General features: G+C 33.1%; 2 protein-coding genes across 8 annotated transcripts in view; both read right to left on the bottom strand.

The window, feature by feature from the left end:
* LOC129795345 (E3 ubiquitin-protein ligase RNF19B-like) overlaps positions 1-614 on the bottom strand; it is a 37,158-nt gene extending 36,544 nt beyond the window's left edge. The window contains exon 1 of one of the 4 annotated variants that reach the window (XM_055836593.1): positions 420-614. The gene's annotated coding sequence lies outside the window, so the exon portion shown is untranslated. The remainder of the gene's footprint in view (positions 1-419) is intronic. The other 3 variants (XM_055836577.1, XM_055836569.1, XM_055836584.1) reach the window with 3 other exon arrangements.
* Positions 615-2,928: 2,314 nt separating this feature from the next.
* Positions 2,929-21,168, bottom strand: part of LOC129795335 (uncharacterized) — an 85,469-nt gene continuing 67,229 nt past the window's right edge. For all 4 annotated transcript variants that reach the window (XM_055836526.1, XM_055836515.1, XM_055836536.1 and 1 more), the window contains 3 exons: positions 14,729-14,803; positions 14,464-14,590; positions 2,929-3,571 (listed from right to left, as the gene is read on the bottom strand). In XM_055836526.1, coding sequence (XP_055692501.1) covers positions 3,468-3,571; positions 14,464-14,590; positions 14,729-14,803 — 306 coding nt within the window. In that variant the 3' untranslated portion in view covers positions 2,929-3,467. The remainder of the gene's footprint in view (positions 3,572-14,463; positions 14,591-14,728; positions 14,804-21,168) is intronic.

Here is a 21,168-nt window from a genome sequence, read left to right as displayed (position 1 = left end):
ACTAACTGTAAAATACTCTTCATACCATTCATGGAACCAGACACCAACTAATATGAGAACAAATGCACAGAGATTTCCTCGAATATTAATAACACTGACATCAATTTCCGGGGCCCCCAAAATGAGCCTCTTCAGCTAATTTCCTGACTTTCCTTATCGGGGGAACACCACGACTTGGCCAGGCTGTATGAATCATCAATGGAGCGCCCCAAATGTTTTCACTTTTCCCCATCACTATTCCTTCTTGACTTCATCCCAATTGGGATTCAAGAAAGGTCAATTACCCACAAAAATACCCTCCTGAGTGGAATTCCCGTCAAATTAAAAATATTTTTGTGGGTTTTTCTCAAAAAATAAGATCCTCAACATCATGAGCTGGGGAGTGTGATGGATTTTTGACCATTTGGAGTTGAACTTACCTATTTTCCGGGTTGATAGCACTAAAACTACCTCCATTAGATAATATGTGGCACAAGTGAATAAATATTTTCACAGTTTTCGTGAATTTTATTAACTAAATTAGGCAGGAAAATTTCTTTTCCTTTTTCCCTTCGCGAAAAAATTGAACTGTCAAATTTATTTTTGATGTTACACCGAAAATAAGCGGCGGCCCATCGATGCAATTTTCCGCCGCGAGAAATCGAGAATTTCATTCATGTTTCACGCTTGGAGCTTTTCTCGTCTGAACGTAGTAGCATTATTATTTTAAAAATTTGTAGTTGTAACTGTTATTTAACGAATAAATTGACTTACAATAATTTTTATGAGCTATGTATTAAGTTTTAAGCAGAAAATGCGGCTTTTATGGTATTTTTAGCGCATTGAAATGTATTTAAAACAAATCTTGAAAAACTTTAAAAAAATCTTTATAATGAATCTCGTTGTGATGAACAATTAAACTAATACTATTCCACAGATATTTTGATCTGAATTAAGAATCTTAAAAAAAGGGTTTTAGAACCTTTAACACGAAATTTCAAGAATTTTTGTTGAAAACTGATTTTTTAAGTCAATTTTTCATTCAAACACGAAAATTGAAACAAAAATAAATTAACAAAGGGATTGTAAATTAATATACTTTATTCTTCTTCTCTAAAATTTCAATTTAGTCTCAATACATTTATGTTTTTTTTTGTTTATTCTTGTATCTCTTCACATAAATTTCATACATAACAAATCATGATATTTGATTTGTTCTTTTAATATTTTCTTTGGCATGTATGAACAACACATTCATTCAACATTTAAACATTCTTCATTGAAAGTTATTTTTTCTTGTATTTTATTAACTAATTAATCGAACAGTTAGAATTAGAACATATCTCATGGTGAACCACATTTTATACACCATAATATTACATTCTTTCAGTTCTTCTACGTTGAGAACTTTCAATTTTGATAAATTTTTCTATTTGATTCATTTTTTTTTAATAATTTGCTGCAATTCTTTCAGAAGCACAGCTCTTGTTTTTTTTCATATACAAAATTACTGAAATATTAAATTATATTAATTATATGTGTGTTAAACAAATTGCCTGATGAAATCAACTTGAAAAAGAAAATTAATGCAGTGAAAAAAATAATAAACCGTCCTGATGGATATAAAAATTAAAATATCACAGATTATTATTGAAAATTAATACTACAGTATTTTTTCCAATGAAAGTAAATTTATTTCAATTTTTTAATAAATTCTTTTTAATTAAACATCCGCCTCTAGCCAAATTCACTGATTAAATGTATTGTGAAAGGCTCAATTGAAATAAATGAGTCTTTCGGCTCTTCATAATGTTGTTTTCAGTATATTGGAAATTAAATATGCTATAATAATTACATACCTATATATTAAAAAACAAAATGTATGTATGAATAAACTGTGGAAACATTTTTTCAACACATTTTTCATATCATGTTGTGCTTGAGTAACTTTTAATGAAACAAACAATTTTCCAAAAATATGAAAAATATTTAATAACATAACTAAAAAAAATGAGGCATGAAATGAACGAAAAAGCTCTTAATTTTTTATAAAATTTTTAAAAAAAACTCTGATTCACTTTTCAATTGACATTTGCACGACTTTTGTAGAGGACTTTAATTGATGCCAAAGGAAATATAAATTAATATCGTCAATTAGGAATTTATTTTGATAAGTTTTGTAATATTTGTGATTGAAATAAACAATTCAAAAGTAAGCTATGTATATATAATTAGGTACCTAATTAGTAACAAATTAAGTTTATAATTTGTATTGAAAGTCTCAATATCATAGCGCTTCAATTAGAAGGAGATGAAGGAAATATAAACGTTCCATCGTTGTACGAAGAAATTGAGCAGAATAAGGAGAAATGTTAATGAATCATGCTCGCGGGGATAAGAAAAATCAACCAAGATTTTTCCTCGTGAGCTTTTTTATGCCATAAAAGCTTCTCCTTTATTCCTCCTCTTTGTTTTCTCAAAGATGATTTAAATCAACGATAGTGGTACATTTTCTTATGCTCAAGTAAAAATTGAATAAAAGTGTTTTATTCGTGAATTTTTTAGTCCTTAAAATCGTTTTTTATTTCGCTTTTTAAAAATTGAGCTTCCAGAGTATTTCAAAAATTCTATGCTAAAAGAAAATAGAGTCTTTCATCCAAATATTATGTAAAGTTTTGTATTAATTTATTCAAAAGCTTTATAAGAAATTGATAAAGAAACATAATAAACAGGATAAATTGAATGAATCCACAAATCGGTTTATGATGTAAAAAATTTAGCACCAGAAGCAAAATTCTTGGGTGAATATTTTTCACCGCCTTGCTTTGATTGTTTTTAAATATAAAATGCAATGAAAAATCAATTATGCTGTGATACTATTTATACCTATATTTCATAAATTGAGCGAAAAATATGCATTTATAAAAGAGAATAAAATTTAAAGAAAAGAACGTTCTCATTGTACAATTTATTATCATCTTACAGCTATATAGATATTTTTGGTTATTGATTACATTTTTTTTTCATTCAATTTCAATCGTAAGCAATTCTTTTTTTTGATTCTTAACCTTGTTCTTAACGGAGTTTTTTTTTTATTTTACAAAATTATCATATTCTCTACCCTTTTTCATGAATTTCTTTGACGTTTTCTAAATTTACCTAAATCATTATCTTTCTTCACCATAATATACACGTTTACCACCTGCTGTTTTTTTATACATAAAAATTTACCTTTTTTAGCAATTTTACATTTATTTTCTTGTCCCTAGAACAACCCTCCCACACACCTCATAATATTGAAAATCCTCCCCATTCTGTAGGACCTTGTGCTCTCATGGAATTCAGGTGATTTTTGAGGGAAGTGGATGCTGGAATAGTCAGAGCACGTGTACGAGAGGACAAGGGAGGATTTCTGGCAATTTTCCGCTCCTTCTCACATCTTCATTTCCTCAATATCCGCCCGGGTGTCCGTTGCATTCATTCACACACTATCTCGTCAGGAATCGTATGACAGACACTTTAATTAACAATGCGACAATTATCCGTGTGGCTGCATCTGGGCTGGGACTTGTTCCTGAACTCGGTGATGTCACTAAAACGAGAAATATTAACTTTAAAAGCTCCATTTGCCTTTTGGGACTGCACGACATTTCCTCTCATGCAACGTTTTGTTACTCTCTTCTCATCGTAAAATAGTCAAGTAAAGACTAAATGTTGGGAAAACTTTTGACAAAAAAATTCTCATGATGAATGAAATGGACTCTCTTTTGCTAAATTTACGAGAATCTTTAGGAAGGGTTTAATCTTCTAAAAGTGCTAATTTTTATCGTAATTTGTAATGGTAAGATTAATTGAAAAATAAATCATTTTCTGTTTATTTTGAATATGTACATAAGTTCTCAAAAAACTTTTAGGGTTTTATTTTGCTTTTCCCTCCTTCAGTACACATATATAATTTCTATTCTCCTTCAGACACCTTTCCTTAGTGCCAAGTGGAGAAAGAAGTTTCTTGCCAGAACGATATTTTTGAGTTGACGGGCGCCTGCAGTTTCCTATATAAATGTAGGACGGTGCAATAGGAAAAAGCTCCATGCCCAAAAGCTGAGGAAGTAGATATGGTGAAGAATGGAGTATGGGGGAAAAACTTTGTTTATCTTTTCAAATTCATTCGTGAAAGTCTAGCACTTCTGTACTGTGGAGCTTTTTTGTACTACGTTATATGTACTTTTGCACCAACAAAGTGCACAATTGACTCAAAATTTCAACCCGCTTGATTTGCTGAGAGAGAAGAAAAAGTCCGAGAGTTGGTGCGAAATGAATTGTATGTTTGCATGAAAATGGTTTGTATGCTCTGCATTTTTTCATTTTTAACCTCTCACAGTTAACAATTAAATTACACACAAATATTTTCTCTCTCTATTTATTTCATGTACATAGTACATAAGCTTCGAAGAGAGCCTTATTTCTCTAAAGCTATATATTTCAAAGTTAATAAAATTCACATAAAATATTCATTCAAGACCACAAATGTACTTGCATTTGATGAAATTAGACTGTGTATGAGCTTTCTGGCAATATTTGTGCAAATAAATAGTTTAGTTTAGAATTTAATTCTGACAAACAATCCACAAGCATGTTGATGTTACCCACTTATGCATTTAATTTCATTGATCACGAAGGAGTTTCACTCCAAAGATGAAAGCACAGATGAAAGTTTCATGGTTGAATTTTGTACTTTGCACATCAAACTATGAGATACATACTTCAGTTGCAGAAAGGGAATGGGGGGTAACATGAAAAGTTTTTCTTCAAACAAAATATAGGGATAACTCCCAGAGAGGAATATCTTTACTCTACAAAATTGTATGTTTAGAATTATATAGAAAAAGTGTATACTTTGTAATTTTTATTTTATCCCTATATATAGAAGAAACAGTATACTTATACATAGTAATTTTCTTTCTCTCTCATCGATATAAACCCTACTGCATGCGTGCTGTAGTTTGAAAATGTCTTCAAGTTTGTTCCATTTGTAGTTGAAAACTATGTAAAAGCTCTGTCATGAGCTTCGAGGAAAGCATGTTTTCTGCTTATAGGGGTTAATGGATCAGAGATTAATAACTAACTATGTTGCTGCATGGGTTGTTGGGGGAATAAAGTGAGAGAAAAAAACGATCTCTATATAAGCAAAAGTTCAGATTCCTCTGCAGAACTTTCCGTGATGGAAAGCTTTCACATTCCACACGGACTCTGCCACAAATATGCGACTTTATCTCATCAAAAAAAGAAGTGTTTGCACAGAGATAAATGACTCAATTTGAAGCTCAACACAATTTCCTTAGAGTTAGATTCTATAAGTGATAATGAAAATTTTCGCGTTTAATCTTTTGAGCATTTTTCTATTTCCAACTTTTCACCAAACCATCCAAAATGACCCACATTTCATGCTTACAATGATGCCCCAGTGAAAATAAACTTTCTCCGGTCCTCTGGGAAAACGTGTCAGTATAAATAATGATGGTAAAATTAGAGGGTAACCAAATATTATCTTCTTTGATACTGTCGAGAACCTCACCGAGTTTATTGCGGTTTATTCTCTAAAAGTCTCGTGGAAAATTGCGAATTAGCGGAATGGGGAAATTTCTGGGATGAAAAAAAAAAATCATAAATATGTGCTTGAGACATTAAATTTGTGTTTCCTTTCTGTAACGGATCCCCTTGTTTCGCACGAAACTTTTTTCCTTAATCTCTTGCAGGGGTCATTTAAGTGAAATATGCTTGACATTCAAACTCCAACATTTAATTGTGAACGTTCTTTTCTCTCTTCTCTTTCGCGTACTATAAGATGAAAATTAGCAGCATCCCATTGGAGGCCACCTTTCTACACGTGAACACAGCATAATGAGGAAAAAGTACCCCCAGTTTTGCAAAGCACGATGGAAGATTGGACAACGCGAAATGTCAACTTTTTTTTTCTTGGAAATAAAACGTGCTCCTTAACAGGGACTGCATGTTTTTTATTGATTTTTTTTCCTTCAAAAGCTCTCTATTTAACTAATAAAATCTTCAGCTTAAACTATATAATAAGGAATTTTGAAAGGTTTTTTTTTAAAGCCAGAGTATTGTCTTTTTCCGCAAGAAAAGATTTTAAAAGAATTTTATTAAAATAAGATCATCATAAGCAATATTTTTCAATATATTCTAAGATGGATAACACAAAGAAGATACAAATGTATCCATCTACATAATGTACGGTCAAGTGAGTGAAAATTTATTTCTGAATGTCTATATATGGATCAATATGGATTTCCAAGAATTGCAGCTTCCTTATTTGAATAAATCCAACATACGCAACGCATGTACTTACATAACATTATATTATGTTGGCTTCTCTTTCTCTTTGTAATGATGTACCCATTATATTATGATTATCTCATGATCCTTTTACATAATGAGCTTTTATGTCTTCAATGCTTTTTATATAATTCTTTTAAATGAAAAAAGCAATTTTTGGTATTTTCCTGGTACTTTTAAAATCCTTTCAAATGTAAACATTTCAATGGAAAAGTTAAAATTACTTGTTAGTTCTATTAGTCGGTTTGTTAAGTATTGTATTGACTTATGTAGCACATTAAAAAAAAAAGTGTAATCAACATCCAGTGACCGTATTAACTCCTGCAAATAGCTCAGGGGGAAGAAACCTCAACTACTGGACCTGTCTATTTGGAGCAACTCTCTTGGAGGGGGATCATTGGAGGATGGGGTGTGAGGGGGAAAGGAAGCTTCCCACATTTTCTCAGGATTGCTCGAGGAAAATATTTAGAAAGCACTATCAGAGAAGTTCAGTTGAGTTGCTTGAGAAGGGTGTGCTGGGAGACAAGTGAGGGCATTTCTCGAAATTTTGTTTCAGTTAATTAGGAAGTATCCTCGGCACAACTATCTCCTGAGGGATGAAGAAAGTGAGAAAATAATACCCGGCTGTGTGGATATGAGAAAGTTGGTGTATTCGTGGGTAAATAGTAAACGTATAAGCAAAGTGATAGAATCTCTCAGAGATCGAATTTCTCGCTTCTCGTATTCTGCCCAAAGTTGAGTTTCTTTTTGTTCCCATCCCCCCTCCACCATACAGTTCGAGTATCTTTTGGTATTTGGTATTCAGGACACCGATTGTTGAAATTAGGATTTATAGTTGTTTCATCTTGGGGCTCTAGCGAAAATACTATATTTATATAGATACACATACGATACACCAGAGCGACACGCAAGTATTGTGTGGGATACTTTATCTATATAATCTCTCCGATCTTTGTTCTTGTTACGTTATTGTGAATAATTTGTTCTTGAATGCATTAACTTTGAAAGGGTGGGTTCTTCTTAAAGTCATTAAGTTCCGAAATAATTTTGCTATAAAGAGTTTTGCTGAAATTTTCACTTAAAAACAGTGAATATTGATTGAAGTTTCTTTTCTCTTCTTTTTATGAAATCATTTTATTCTTGAAATATAAACGGTATAGAGATAGTGGAAGAGATAAAAGAAAATACCACATTGTTAAATTTTACAGAAGGAAAATCAAATTGATTTTTCATGTCATATAACATTGTCCTCCTTGGTTACATCTCTTTTATCCAAATGGGGACTTTCAGTGAAAACAGGAAGTTAGAGAATGCCGATAGTCATATTGAGAGCACACGTGAAGAATACAGCTTCCTGACTTGAGTTGGCTACTTCCGTAAGTCTATTAAATCCCTTCAATTTCTCTCTTCATCCCTTCCTGTTCTTGCAATAACGTGATTTTCAATGTTGAAATCGAAATTGCAAAATGTATATATTTACTTTTATTCTCTAAAAGCAGAAAGAATATTGAAATTCTTTTTAATTTCATTCTACTATTTATTCTTTATCCATCCTTGCAATATTGACTTAAAAAAAAGAGAAGAACTTATCTCAATAAATGAAGCGTTTGTAGGAGTAATACGAAAAATAATGATGTAGCATAAAGATAGATTTTAGCCGTACGGATGATGGAAATGTGAAAAATTATATAGGAAAACTTGTCTATAAAAGCTCAAAATGAATTGCAGCTAATTTAAGATATTGCTATGGTACATATAGCTGGAGTTATGACAACATCAAAGTTTAATGCCTTCCACCAAATATCCCCATTTCGAGTACATTTAAGGAGCAAAATTTCTTCCTGGAAATTTTGTGTCCTCTCTAAATTTTTATTATCACAATAACCATCTTGTACAAATAGGGAAGCGCAAAGAAACACTTGGAGGATGTTCTATTGAGAAGAACCCAGGACAACATTATTTGTGTAATAATACACACAGGGTGGGGCAGGATAGTATGGAATATCCTTTGTGGCTTATACACTACTGGGAGAGATCGGAAAGAAATAGGTCCATACTATCCTTGCAAAAGCGCACCTTACAAAAAATGCAGCTTTTACGTACCTTTGCCATTAAACAAATACTTTTAACTTTTTATCTCTTTGTGTTTGGAGGTATTACCTACATACATACTTCAGTTTACCTCCTTGGACGATGCTCTTTCTTTTCAATTAAAAAATAATTTATCGAATTGATCGGAAGGTCCAACGGAAGTTCCATTTGCACTCTGAACCTTTATAGAAGTCACTACATAGGTATACATAGTGTAGTATATAACTGAATGTGCAACAATTCCATTCCATTCTCAAACTTTCACCCAATGTGTACTACATTGTAGCAAAAAAGCTTTCTCACCCAATGGTCCACTGTTCATGTTGGTCTTTTTTCATTCTAGAGTTTTTCTCCTTTCAAAAAGCATTTTCTCGCATTGCACACCAATTCCCATATCTGTTAGTATTTTCTCATTCTGTAGGCATTTAAAAGCGCAATAGGTCTCTGCTTTATTGAACAATTCAATAACTAAATTCATTGGATTTTTTTGATCGTGATTAAAACCAACAATGAGGTTGAAAAGGAAAAATATATAGTTGCAAAATAAAAAATAAATTAAAGAAAAAGAAATACTATAAAAGTAAATAAAAGAATATAGAATAGAATTTATATCAACGAGCATAAATTGCATTAATATACATTTTTTAGACGGGTACAATGGCTAATTTTTTCAACAATGTCCCCAGTTTAATTAGATTTGCAAATAAAAGAGCCGTGATTTAGAGAATTTCTGTAGTTTTCTCTTTATTTTTGCAACAGAATGAGTGGGTGACAAGCAATTATTTCATTAAGTGTGTCTTTATTTTATACCAATGATCCTGACCAAATACAAGAATTGAAAGAATGAAAATGCAGCAGCTTTTTTTCTGTGAGTTAAAAATTGAATTTTTATATTGAGTAAATTGACAAACAAGCATTATTTGTTCACGATATGAATAAATGAAGCATTTGTTGTTCATTGAATTCACAGGTAAATATTTTCTCCATTGTCGTCATGGTCACGGAGATGATACCTATATGTACTTGAAAAAAAAAACATTATTCATGGACAATTTTGCATGAACATGCAGGACGAATGGATATTCCTCTTGCATATGTATAGTACTGCAAATTCATCCTGAAGTATCAAAATATGATTTTTATTGAATTTAAATGTAAATTCTCTCACAGGTTTTTATTTTTTGATTTACGAGGGTGAATAAATTGAATTTCATAATTTAATACACATTGCAAAATACACGTGAAGTGACATAGAGAAACATTGTATGTATATAAACATTTTGCAATTGATTTATATTTCCCAATTGGTAGATGAATTTCCCTTTCTACTCACTTTGGGAAATTTCGTAAATTCTCTTTTGAATGTAAATTTGTCACAGGATGATCAACTTTCATCTACCCCTCCAATAGTTTGAATCACAAAACCCACAGATGAAAGCTTTTTTTTTGTTTCACCAAAATATTATCCTGCAAAAATATGCAAGTATCATTTCCTGCCAACATCTGGCAAGTTATTTAAATTTTCTCATTAAATTTATTCCACATGAGTACGTCAAAATTAATATAAATAGAGTTTTTGTGGATTAGAAAAGTTGTTGAAAATGGTGCCATAAATGGGTCAACCGAAGGCACCACAAGCACCGAATTAAAACTCCAAGTGAGAGTAGAATCAATTAATGTGGGTGGAAAGTTCTCAATGGAAGCTAAAGCTGAGTTGAAAATTATTGGAACAATTTAAGCCCCCTCTTTGGCTTTTATTGAGTTACATTTTCACGAGAGCGAGAAATACCCTGGAAAATGGAGGAAAAAAACAGACCCTTTCCCCTCCTTAGGGACAATCACTGACCGGAAGGTGGAGAGTGAGGGGGTGTGTGGAAGAAGAAAAAAAAGGAGATACAGAGAGAAAATTCAAACCCATTTCAGCGTGATCTCTGGAAATAGGTCTATAAACACCATTTTCACCTTAATTGAACGGAATCTTTTTGTTCAGTCTTAATAGTTTCTTCCATTACTTTTTTTCGACTTTCCTTTTCTTGCTTTTCGTTTTGTCAAATACAATAATTTACAGGAGGGAGGGGGGAAAATAGATAAGAAAGTTGGGAAAATAGAAAAGCTTTCCCAGCATTATAAACAGTTCGTTGGTATAAAAATTTTGTGTTTGGAAAAACGATTTTCTCAAATATAACTTTTATTGTATTTTTTTAAACATGAAAAATTATCTAAACCTCTGTTAATTTTTAAATATTTAAAATATAAAATATCTACATTGAAAAACGATTTTAATCTGCTCATAATATTTTGCAAGTGTACTGTAGAAATTTTAAAGGCAACTTCAAACAATTGCTACAAGATATAGAAGAAACTCCCTGCTTTCCACACCCAATTTTTCTACGGAGGAAATTCATGGCCTGTCCATTTTCCCCCCAATCAACCTCAGCTTTATATACCCTTTCCACATTTCCCCATACACATAGGAAGTATTTAAGCAAATGTTGAAAATAAAAGACCCAAGTTCTGACGGTTGCTTTCTATTTAAATTCATTAGTAGCGGTAAACCCCTTTTTAATTCGACAGGAAATAAATCTCAAAGGATACCATTCACTATCTTGTTTCAATTTAAACATGATATATACATGTAGCATTAGAAAGGTTTGATATATTGTGCGTTTGAAAGAGGTCAACATCTCTACTAATGAGCTCACCACACCTCAATAGGATTTCTATGTATAGTAGAACTATGTAAATATGTACAATGTGAAATTTTTAAGGGTGTTACTTCCAACCCTTTTAGCAAATTTCCATCCTTTTCGGATGATAATCCTTGAATCTTACCGTAAGTTTTTTTTCTCGTTGTGTTATTTTTTGTTCTTTTCTATGATGCGGAAAAAAAAGTGCCGGAATATAAACATGGTGAGTCAGGGGTTGGGAAAATGTTTAAATAATGTTGCGATAATGGTATAATGCTTTAAAGACTTTCAAGTTAACTGGAGGGAAAGCGTTTGAGCAATTTCTTCGCAAAGACTTCCTCGTTTATCCTATGCATACCGCAGCATACTTGCCACAGGGAAAAGAGTAAGGATGGTCGGTGAAATTACCAGGCGCCTCCATTATGGGGAAATTGCCTGTATTTGGCATGCTGTTAGCCTGCAGACACTAACAGATGCCCAGAAGTCGGTGTGATGCTTGAATTTAATACAAGGCAACGGGAAGTTTATCCAATTTCCCTCCCCGCAAACACCCAATCACCCCCCGGCGACCCTAAAGTCTATTTCTCAGAGAAAACCTTTTCCTCATGCGACATGTATGTAACCTCCCTCAGCTGTTGCTGCCTCAAACTATGCGTGGAAATTTGCAGGGAAATTAAATGTGTGGCGACGAAGAACTTTTTGTACATTGATCGCTTAACTTGATTAAATAAGAAACACCATATAGAGGTCACACAAATATAATAAAATGCAGAGAATAAAGCTTCTGGACAATTCTTAAAGTTGACCAGATTAATTCTTTAAATTGCAATGAAATAATTTTCCTTTGATCATTGTTCTTTCAATGCTCTGTGTATGTACTTCTAGTATTGCAAGAGGATATCACAAGAGGAAACCATTTACTACACTTTGCGGAAATGGTGATCCTTGTTGACGAATGAGGTAATACCATTGTCAATGCATGAAAGATTTTTTTTATCATTTCTTCATGCACAGACAATCACTGGGGAAAAAGAGTTAAGCTGATTGTGTGGTTATATGCATAAAGGTCAAGCAAGTTGAAAGAGCATAAATGCCCTTTTTAATACTCAATGAACAATAGCAAAGGAGTTGGGATTGATAAAATTATCTCTGGTCAAAGGGAAGACAAAGTGAAGTTGAAAATACTTTGCCAGTTATTTCACATCACTCGTCTGCCAGGAAATAGTTGCTGGTATACTTTGATGTACTCTTGTCAGACAATATTCTTACTAAAAGGACTCTTGTAGATTGAAGGAAGAAAAAAAATCGTAATTTCCTCTTTGAAGAAACTCTCACTCAAACTCATCCTTGTTCAACGTGAAAATTATTATTTCATTTCTAGGGTAATGGGTGAATGCATAGCAAAAGTAGAACAAGTGATCCTCACAAAAATGCTCCACCTTTTCCGTTGAGACTTGTGAGTGAGTAAAATTAATTTTTCAATAGAAACATGCTGAATAACAAACTTAAGGAACTAAAGGAAGAGGAGTTTTTTCTTCTTTCATTCGCGAATATTACCTAAAATTGTTTTATAAAAACTAGTGGATTTTATGACTGCTTTTGTATACAAAAGTTCGTATGTGAATATAAATAAAAAAAAGGAAAAAAAAAGTTGTGCAAGGTTCCACTGTGGCCAACACTCAAAAGGCTTTTCAATGAAATCACTGAAATATTGTATTCTGGTGAAGAGATTTTTCTCTTTTTTGAAATGTCCGAGGGAATTCTTCGGTATCCTTTCTGTGCTTTCTCTCAATCACCTCTCCACCGAAATGCTAGCCAGAAAATTTTCTTAACGACACACTTGACCCATATCATTTTAAAACGAAAGAGAACACACAATTCGTCGTGTTGTACTTGAGTTTCTGTACAGAACTTTATGCTATATACACACATACTGCGGAGGAGCACATTCATCGTCTCTGGAGGGTAGGAAATACGTGGTTCTTGTCGCTGTTAAAATAACATAATTGAAGATGCTAGTGGAGATGTTCTATCTGCCACCTCGGCAAGACCACATTCATGCCACTTCACACCGAAATGCATACACGAGTGCTGTCAAGCATTTTCCGACGAGAAAATGAATAATTTGCTCACTGTGCCATATTATACGCTCTCACGCCCATCTTGGAAATTCAACTCGAGCTCTCTAGCGCAAATCTCAACAATGATCCAAGAGATGGTGGACAAGAGACACACTGAGACAATGAAATGCATTAGAATATCTCCTGGTAGGACGATTGAGAGCTTTCCCCTCACAGACTCCACAGATGAAGAGCACAAAAGATGCTTAAATACCGTTCTTGGGAAACCTTGTAAGTTTGTTTGACTATAGCGCTGGAAAATTTCCGTAATTCCGTAATTATTCTCACTTCTGTAATTAAATTTAATTTAATAGTAGGTATATAGATATACATAATAGAGCTTTCCTGAATTACTGTATAGAATTTTTAAATTAATGTTTTAATTATAAAATTGCATGAATTCATTATGAAAATTAATTTACAAAAAATACCAAAAAGCAATACGAAGCTGATCTCATGATCCTTTCAGAGTGATCAATTCAGTAATATTTAATGGATTTTTTTCAAAAGAATCGAAAAGGATAGATTAAAAAAACTAGATGAAATAGAATTTTTCGAATTTCCTAACATTTCTTCCTGTACATTATTCATCCTTTACTTTACATTTCACTCGTCCCTTCGTTCATCTTCACATAGTAAGTCTCCACAGTAAAGCACGATACAAAAACTGCACAAAACATGATTCAGAGAAAACGCGATGTTCAAGAGGGAGCTTTTAGAAATTGCTATATTTCAAAAGCTCCCATAGATGCAATTGGAACGTGATAAAAAAAAGCAACTCTCCATGATGTGTAATTTGCAGTTTTATGAAAATTTATGTGGACATTCGGTGTTGTGAAATGCGGCAAAAAAAATGAACGCCGGTAAATTGCAAACTGCTGCATCATCACATTTGGTGGATGCCTTTTTTTCTGCTATATGCCGTTCTTTCGTAATGCCACTGATGATTTTTCCCAACTTCATGACTATATAGAGGGTGTGAGATGTAAAGAGGCGGAATGGATTTATCCATGAAGAAGAAATGCAATTAAAATGACAAGAGAGTTAAGTAAGGCTATGGGATTATTTTGCACCCCCGCGGATGGTTGGTGTAGTAAATTATGTTGCTAATAAAGTATGAGTTGTGTAAGAAATTGAAGATCTTCGAACAGTACGCAAAGAGGGAAGAGAGAGAGTCAAACTTTCAAATTCACTGTGAGAGGTAAAAGTTTAAAGTTATTGCCACTAAATACCTCGTTCTGGAATTGGTTCCTTCCTCGATGTACCGAGAGGGGCTTCGGTACTTTCGGCATAGAGAGCACCAACCTCCGCCGTACATCTCAGCACTAATTGCCCATTCTGGTAGTGTGATGGTAGGAGCTACAGCGAGGAAAAAAGGGTGTTTAAAATTAATGAGAGGAACTTATTAAATTTATGCCCAAATTCCGAGTGTGGAACAATTCAAATTAAATGAAGCAACGTAAAAATGGTAGGGAAATCAATGGAAAAATACCTCACCTGAATCGATAAATTCCTCGTTGCCCACTGTAAATTGTCATGTGTTGTATGCAGAACAGTCGGTCCGTGTCCAACCTGCAACAAAAATAGACATTAATTTAATAAATTATATACAAACACACACCATGTAAAAATTTATTTATTTTTACTTTGAAAGCCTCTAACTTAATTTTATGTCTAACCCTTTCGGAATTTATTATTCATTAAAGTTTTAGTCTACTTTTACTTATAAGAACTTTGTGTGTAGAACAATATATTGGAAATAAACTTGAAATAAACAGAATATTTGATTAGGGACCTATACTTATGTACATAAAAAGTGCTTTATACGTAGTCAAATTAATATGATGTACATAAAGCTATGTAATATGAGGTTTGGTGGATGAAAATAGAGGAAGTGATGCACGCAAAATTGTTCAAAAGGGAAAGCTATCGAGTCTCCCCCCCCCAAAAGCCACAAAACACGCGCAAAAGCACCCACTTTCAGCGAATGAGAAGTGATTTATGGTGAAAAAGTTCATAAGCCACCCTAAACAGCATTTTGCTTTGCCACTGTGACATACTCGCACCAAAAAGTGAACAGAACACCAACGAATTTTGACCACAGAGGGGCTTTTTTTCTACCCCAAAATTCTCTCATCTGCGACCCGATGAGAAAAATGCCCAGAGGTGGTGCACTCTATTACACACTTTTGAGATGAAATCGATGGCAAATAGACTCTCTTTCAGCGCATTCTTCACAAGTTTCACAAGCAGTATTGCGGCACATGTATCTCTATTCTTTTTTTTTCAATTTATATACTTCCATTTAAAACCAATTCGAACTTTTTTTCCCGTATGGAATTGTCTGTGGCATTCTTTCAAAAGAATCCAATTGGAATAGCAATTAAGAAAGAAAAGCTCTCTATTGTTCCGCGCCATTTCACATTCATGCAAATACCTGATTTGTTCAGCAACATAAATAATTCAATTAAGTTGCTTTCGGGAACTTGCAACTCGTGAAAGCTCACTTAATTACACTTGGGAGAAATTGTCACGAATAGTGGAGCTTTGGGTGTAGGGGAATATTTTCACGTGGGATGGAAAATCACTCTTGGGGAGAAAAATATATAACGATAAATTCCCAAGGAGCACAGTAAGAGAGAGATTCTGCATATCAATTGCTTCTGCTACTTTCGGTACACCTTCACATCCGGGAAAATCGTCATGTTTGAAAATTTTATTAAATACTTTCCTTCTTTCTAACTCTTTTAGTGAGAGTTTTAAATAATTAGATATTACCATGTTCATAAAAAAATCAAGAAAAAATTGGAAACTTAATACAAGTCACGGAAAATGAATCAAATATTTGTCCCTTTATGGAATATAAATAGCAATCTTTAGTCAATATGGGTGAGATCTATAGCAGGAGAATAATGTGAAGATGAGAAATGGAAATTGATATGATGGGGTCGTCACTCACTAAAATCGATTTGATTATGAAATAAGCCATGTGTGTTGGGTAAACGGACACATTTATGATTTGTGTAGCATTATTCTCACTTCCGTTTGTGATGATTGAAGAGAAGGTTTTGGGGTCGCTTCTGCCTGTATGCCATCATATCCATATCCCTGAAGGCAATTTAATTATTCACATCACCATGGATAAGTCGAGTATGTCGAGTATGTCAGAGACATCTAAATGGGGATAATCTCACAGAATGCATCGAAGGGAGGAAATGTTGTCAACGCAGGTCCTGAAAGATACATTTTGGCTCTCATGGGGGGACTGACTGCTCAGACTTGGTGAAGTGCACAACAAGCCAATTATACTGGGTGCATGTTCTCACAGAACGCCCTAAAAGCCCCCTCTCACCATGCATATTTCTTGTGAGAAGTCTCTAGTGGAAAATTTATAAATCGATCCCTTGCCAACTTCCACCAATTACATCTTTTTACGTAAAGCTCCCTCCATGGCTATGTAATCCAATATTTACTGCCACTTTTAGCTGGCTCTAAATGAAAAGAGGAAAATTGGATGAAAATCATCTGAGATAAATGAATATGGATTTTAATATAATTTCAATAATTCTTTTACATCTTTTTTTTTTCATCTCAATGTTCACAAGAAATTCAATATTCTCGCATTTCTGTACCAATTTTATTGACCACACACTAAACATACATAGCATTTTATCAGTTGGAAGAATAATGAATTATTGTCTGAGCGCTCTTATTTCTTTGGACATTCTATTTTTATATACATCTTGATGGATGATACCCACACCCTCTGCCTCCTCCACCCATTGGTAAAGCTGTTCCGGAAGGATGGAAACAACTCGCTCAAACCAATATCATTTCTGATTGCTGTTTATTGCAAACAATTGGAAATGTAAGAGATTGGAACATGCTTTGCCATATCTTTTGATTTTCAATGACTGGCAAATATTTATTTTCAATTCATTATTTTATCGTTGTCAACTGACTTTTATTTTCCTCATTGACTCATTATATATAAATTCAATTTTACTGAATGAATTATTAAATCACATTATTACCATTGTTATGTAATATGTGTGTACATACATATATATATATATATACATATATTTAGGTGTATTCAAATGAAATGTTTCGGTTATTTATTCAATTTTATAGCCACCCCTGGACTGTGTAAACAGTGTTCTAGATTTTCATAAATGGGTATACTAGATATGTGGTAAAAATCAACTTAATATCGATCTAAAATTGAACTAATCAACTCATAGACTAATGTACATAAATAAAAAGAAAATCCAAATGTAATAATCTTTTTTTTTTTTTTTTATTTTAAAGCTTTACGGCCCCAGCCTTTTCAAGCCACAAGGCCATGTAATAATCTTGAGAATTTAGGGGTAGTCTTCCTGTAACCTTAATTTTTATTTCAGTTTTGAAAAGACTTTTTACTTCAAAACTGAAAAATTTTTCTAGTAATTTTCCGAATACTTGCACATTTTAATTTTACCTTAAAGTTGAGCTTAAAAATTGTAACGTCGAATTTTTAAGTCGAGTAAAAAACCTTTGAATAATTGAAAATGATTGATATTCAAATTGAAAAAGGAATTTTTTAGTTAAGCTTCTATTTGATAACTTGTACTTAATAATAATTTTAATACCAGCACGGTCAAGGGTTTTAAGTTTTTCACGTAGAGAACCAAAACGTTAGTTCCCACGATGAAATTCCACAAATAACTTTTATAAATTAAGATGTATATGTATATCTATATAATATGTAATGTTTATATTGATCATGCTGTAAGTTGAATATTTTTCAATTGAAATTTCCATATCGCCATAGAAACACTCAACGAGAGCTTTTCACATGTTTTCAATGGCATTTCAATTGGTCCACATGAGAGGATTACATGAGAGATGAGAGAGGAAGTATCCAATGGTATGATTTTCATTGATGTATCTTTTTATCATACATTTCTATATATGTATATAGTAAAAGCTAGAGAGTTAAGCCCAAGTGCTGTCGAATGGGTAGATGGAATGAAAATAGTTTGTGCAGTGCTGTTACAATAGGGAATTTTCCAACCACTGACACAATGTAATCATTCCTTTACTGTTTCTCACGATGCTGTTTTTCTCCATCAACAATAACAAATTCACCCTCTACCGCAAGTACATGTGTACTCACATAGTCATTTATTAACGTTTAGTCAGCCACAGAGATCAATTTCTGAGAGAGAGAGAATGAGGACGAAAATGTACTTTGCACAAATTTACATTGGATTTGCAATTACAATGCGCTCTACCATATGGACTGAAGGTTTTCAAATGGAGCATATATATGTACATATATAGGGGAGTAGTGAATGAGATGGGACTGAATGAAGCTGCTCCATCGATATTGGTTACTTGTGAAATGCACAAATAGCTCATGTGAACGGAAAATGGGTTAGATGCTCCACATGCGTCTTTTTCCCAATGTTTTCCTAAAGCAGAGAGGAAATGCATAAATTCAATGGATTTTTTCTCACTGACGCTGATGATAAAATATACGGAAAGATGGTTTGAGAAAAAGTTTTCGCCAAAAAAAATAAGCCAAAAGAAATATAAATGGATATGCATTTTTTCTTGGGGAAAAACTCTTCTGAATTTCAGTGTGTTCTCTTTAATTTTTATGATGGTTATTGATAAGAAATATTTCTCTTCGATTTTGCACAAAGTAGCTTTCTTATCAAGCATAAATTGTAAAGAAGTGGGGAAGAAAATCTAGAAAATACTTTGAACATTTTCGAGGATTTTCAAGGAGCAAAAAAAAAACTTACAAAGATATAGAATATAAAATAAGATCTTGGAAATACTTCCTTATGATTTCCACGTGAATCTTTCGGTAGATTATCCAGCTATACTGTGTGCATGTAAGTTCAATTTCTTCGCTTTTCCTTGCACATCTTAAATATTTTAATAAACTAAATAATAAGAATCTCACCCCTGTGAAGGTGGTTAACATTAAAACCATGTGAGTTCTGTAAATTCGATATTAATCCAATTATATTTCTATCTCCGTTTATTATGCTGAATATCTTTTGGCAATAGTATGTTGAATTCAATTAAAATTCACTTGCTTTTATAGTTCGACGAGGGGGTTAAAAATATGCGATACTTGAAGTGTGGGAAAAAGCGAAATAAGGTGAAAATGTGAAATTTTAGTCAGCAATATATTTCACTGTTCTCCTCTACTTCTGCATATAAGAAAAGAATCACAGCTAAAAAGAACATACGGTGAATTTGTTGAATGGAAGAGTGAAAAGAGAGAGAGAATAGGAATACCAAAGACAATTTTGTTGAGATTTCGGCAATTTTTGTATTAAAATTCAAATTTTATAAAAATATCCCTGAGCTCTCTCAACTTCACATTTCCAAGCAGATTTGTCCATTTTAATCCGAAGGAAACACGTAACCCAAGGAGAGTCTTGTTATTCTTTCTTATGTAAAACTATAAAATGCTCCGCTTCGTAATCGGATAATCAAGTCAATATAACTTTGTGTGCCAAAAGGCACTGAACATCATCATTTTTTTTCGCTGTGTCTCATTCTGTTTTTCCTCCTACGTTTTTTATGCTCTGCCTCCTTCTGCATTTTTTTCCTGACTCTCCCTTGCCACGATAAAATTTTAATCTGATCCCACTTTTTGATTTCAACCCAACATAGGGCTTTTGGAGAAACAAAGATAATGGATACACAAGAAGTCTGAGGTGAAGACTCTCGGCGGGATGCTCAAACTTATTTAATAAGAAAACTCAAAATGAGTGAACAAAAATTATTTAATTTTTTATTAATAATCTTTTTTTCTTTTAAATTGTTTAATATCTTTACAATTTATTGCGAAATCCACACTTATGCAGAATTTCTTACTTAACTCATTCAATTTAAAAATAAATAAGAAACTTAATTCCATCTAATGTTAAAGCTTTCAAGGATCGTTCCTTTGTGCGATTAAGCTTTTAAAAAATGCAACTTGTTGTAATACGCTTGACAATCTCTCAGAGATTTTCAAAGGTATTTTAAAAGAATTTGATGATATTACACAATCTTTTCTCTATGAAGCTGTTGCGAGATTGAGTGAGAAAGAAGCATCAACGAAAAATGGCATTTGCTCTTCCTTGAGAAATCTATATTTCTTTTTCACCTCGAGGGTCCCTTTGCGATGAGGAAAAAAAAGAGAAATTTATTCAAGAACGTAGAGTGGAACTTCAACAGATCGATCCTGGGGACAGGAGACGCACACTAAAAGGACTAATCGATAAAAGTGTGGGAAAATTTGTGTGTTCCTTCGTATATATAATACATTGTTCTTTTCTCCTTTATCTCCCCTAGATGTATATATAACTGGGGGTTTCGGTATCATCAGCATCGTGAACGGTAGATTGAGATGAGGGTGGATGAATTGTTGGTGTGCAAAAGTTTGTGGTCTTGATTAAAGTTGGAAAATGTGTACACGATTCATAGTAAATCCTTTAATCTCCACCCATGTAAAGGATAATAAGCTTAACGGTTGTTTATTTGGGTGCTCGCTATACTTTCATTGTGCGCTCCTTTTCTTCTCATCAATCCCATCGTACTGACTGGAAATGACGCGCGCGACTTACCACAAAATCGCTCCACTTATTAGTCGAGCAACTCTCTTCGCAACAAAACATCACATGGAAAATTTCTACCAAACACGAAATTAATTGCATATCATTTCGACAACGGCGAAACTTTCACCATTATTCACTAAGCTACCTTTATACTCCCGGCGAAAGGTGCAAGAACAAGTCGAGGTAGAACTATCTCATAAAGTTAATGAGGAAATTAATTAAGCATCTCTGCAAATCGGACACTTAATACAGTGAACAATACAAATTAATTGTGGCTTGTGAAATGAAATGCTGTGATTTTTCTTGAGGGAAGAAACTTTTTGTTTTGCA

Source organism: Lutzomyia longipalpis, chromosome 1 (genome assembly GCF_024334085.1).
Source record: "Lutzomyia longipalpis isolate SR_M1_2022 chromosome 1, ASM2433408v1".
Taxonomy (NCBI): Eukaryota; Metazoa; Arthropoda; class Insecta; order Diptera; family Psychodidae; genus Lutzomyia; species Lutzomyia longipalpis.
This window is presented reverse-complemented; position numbering and strand designations above follow the sequence as displayed.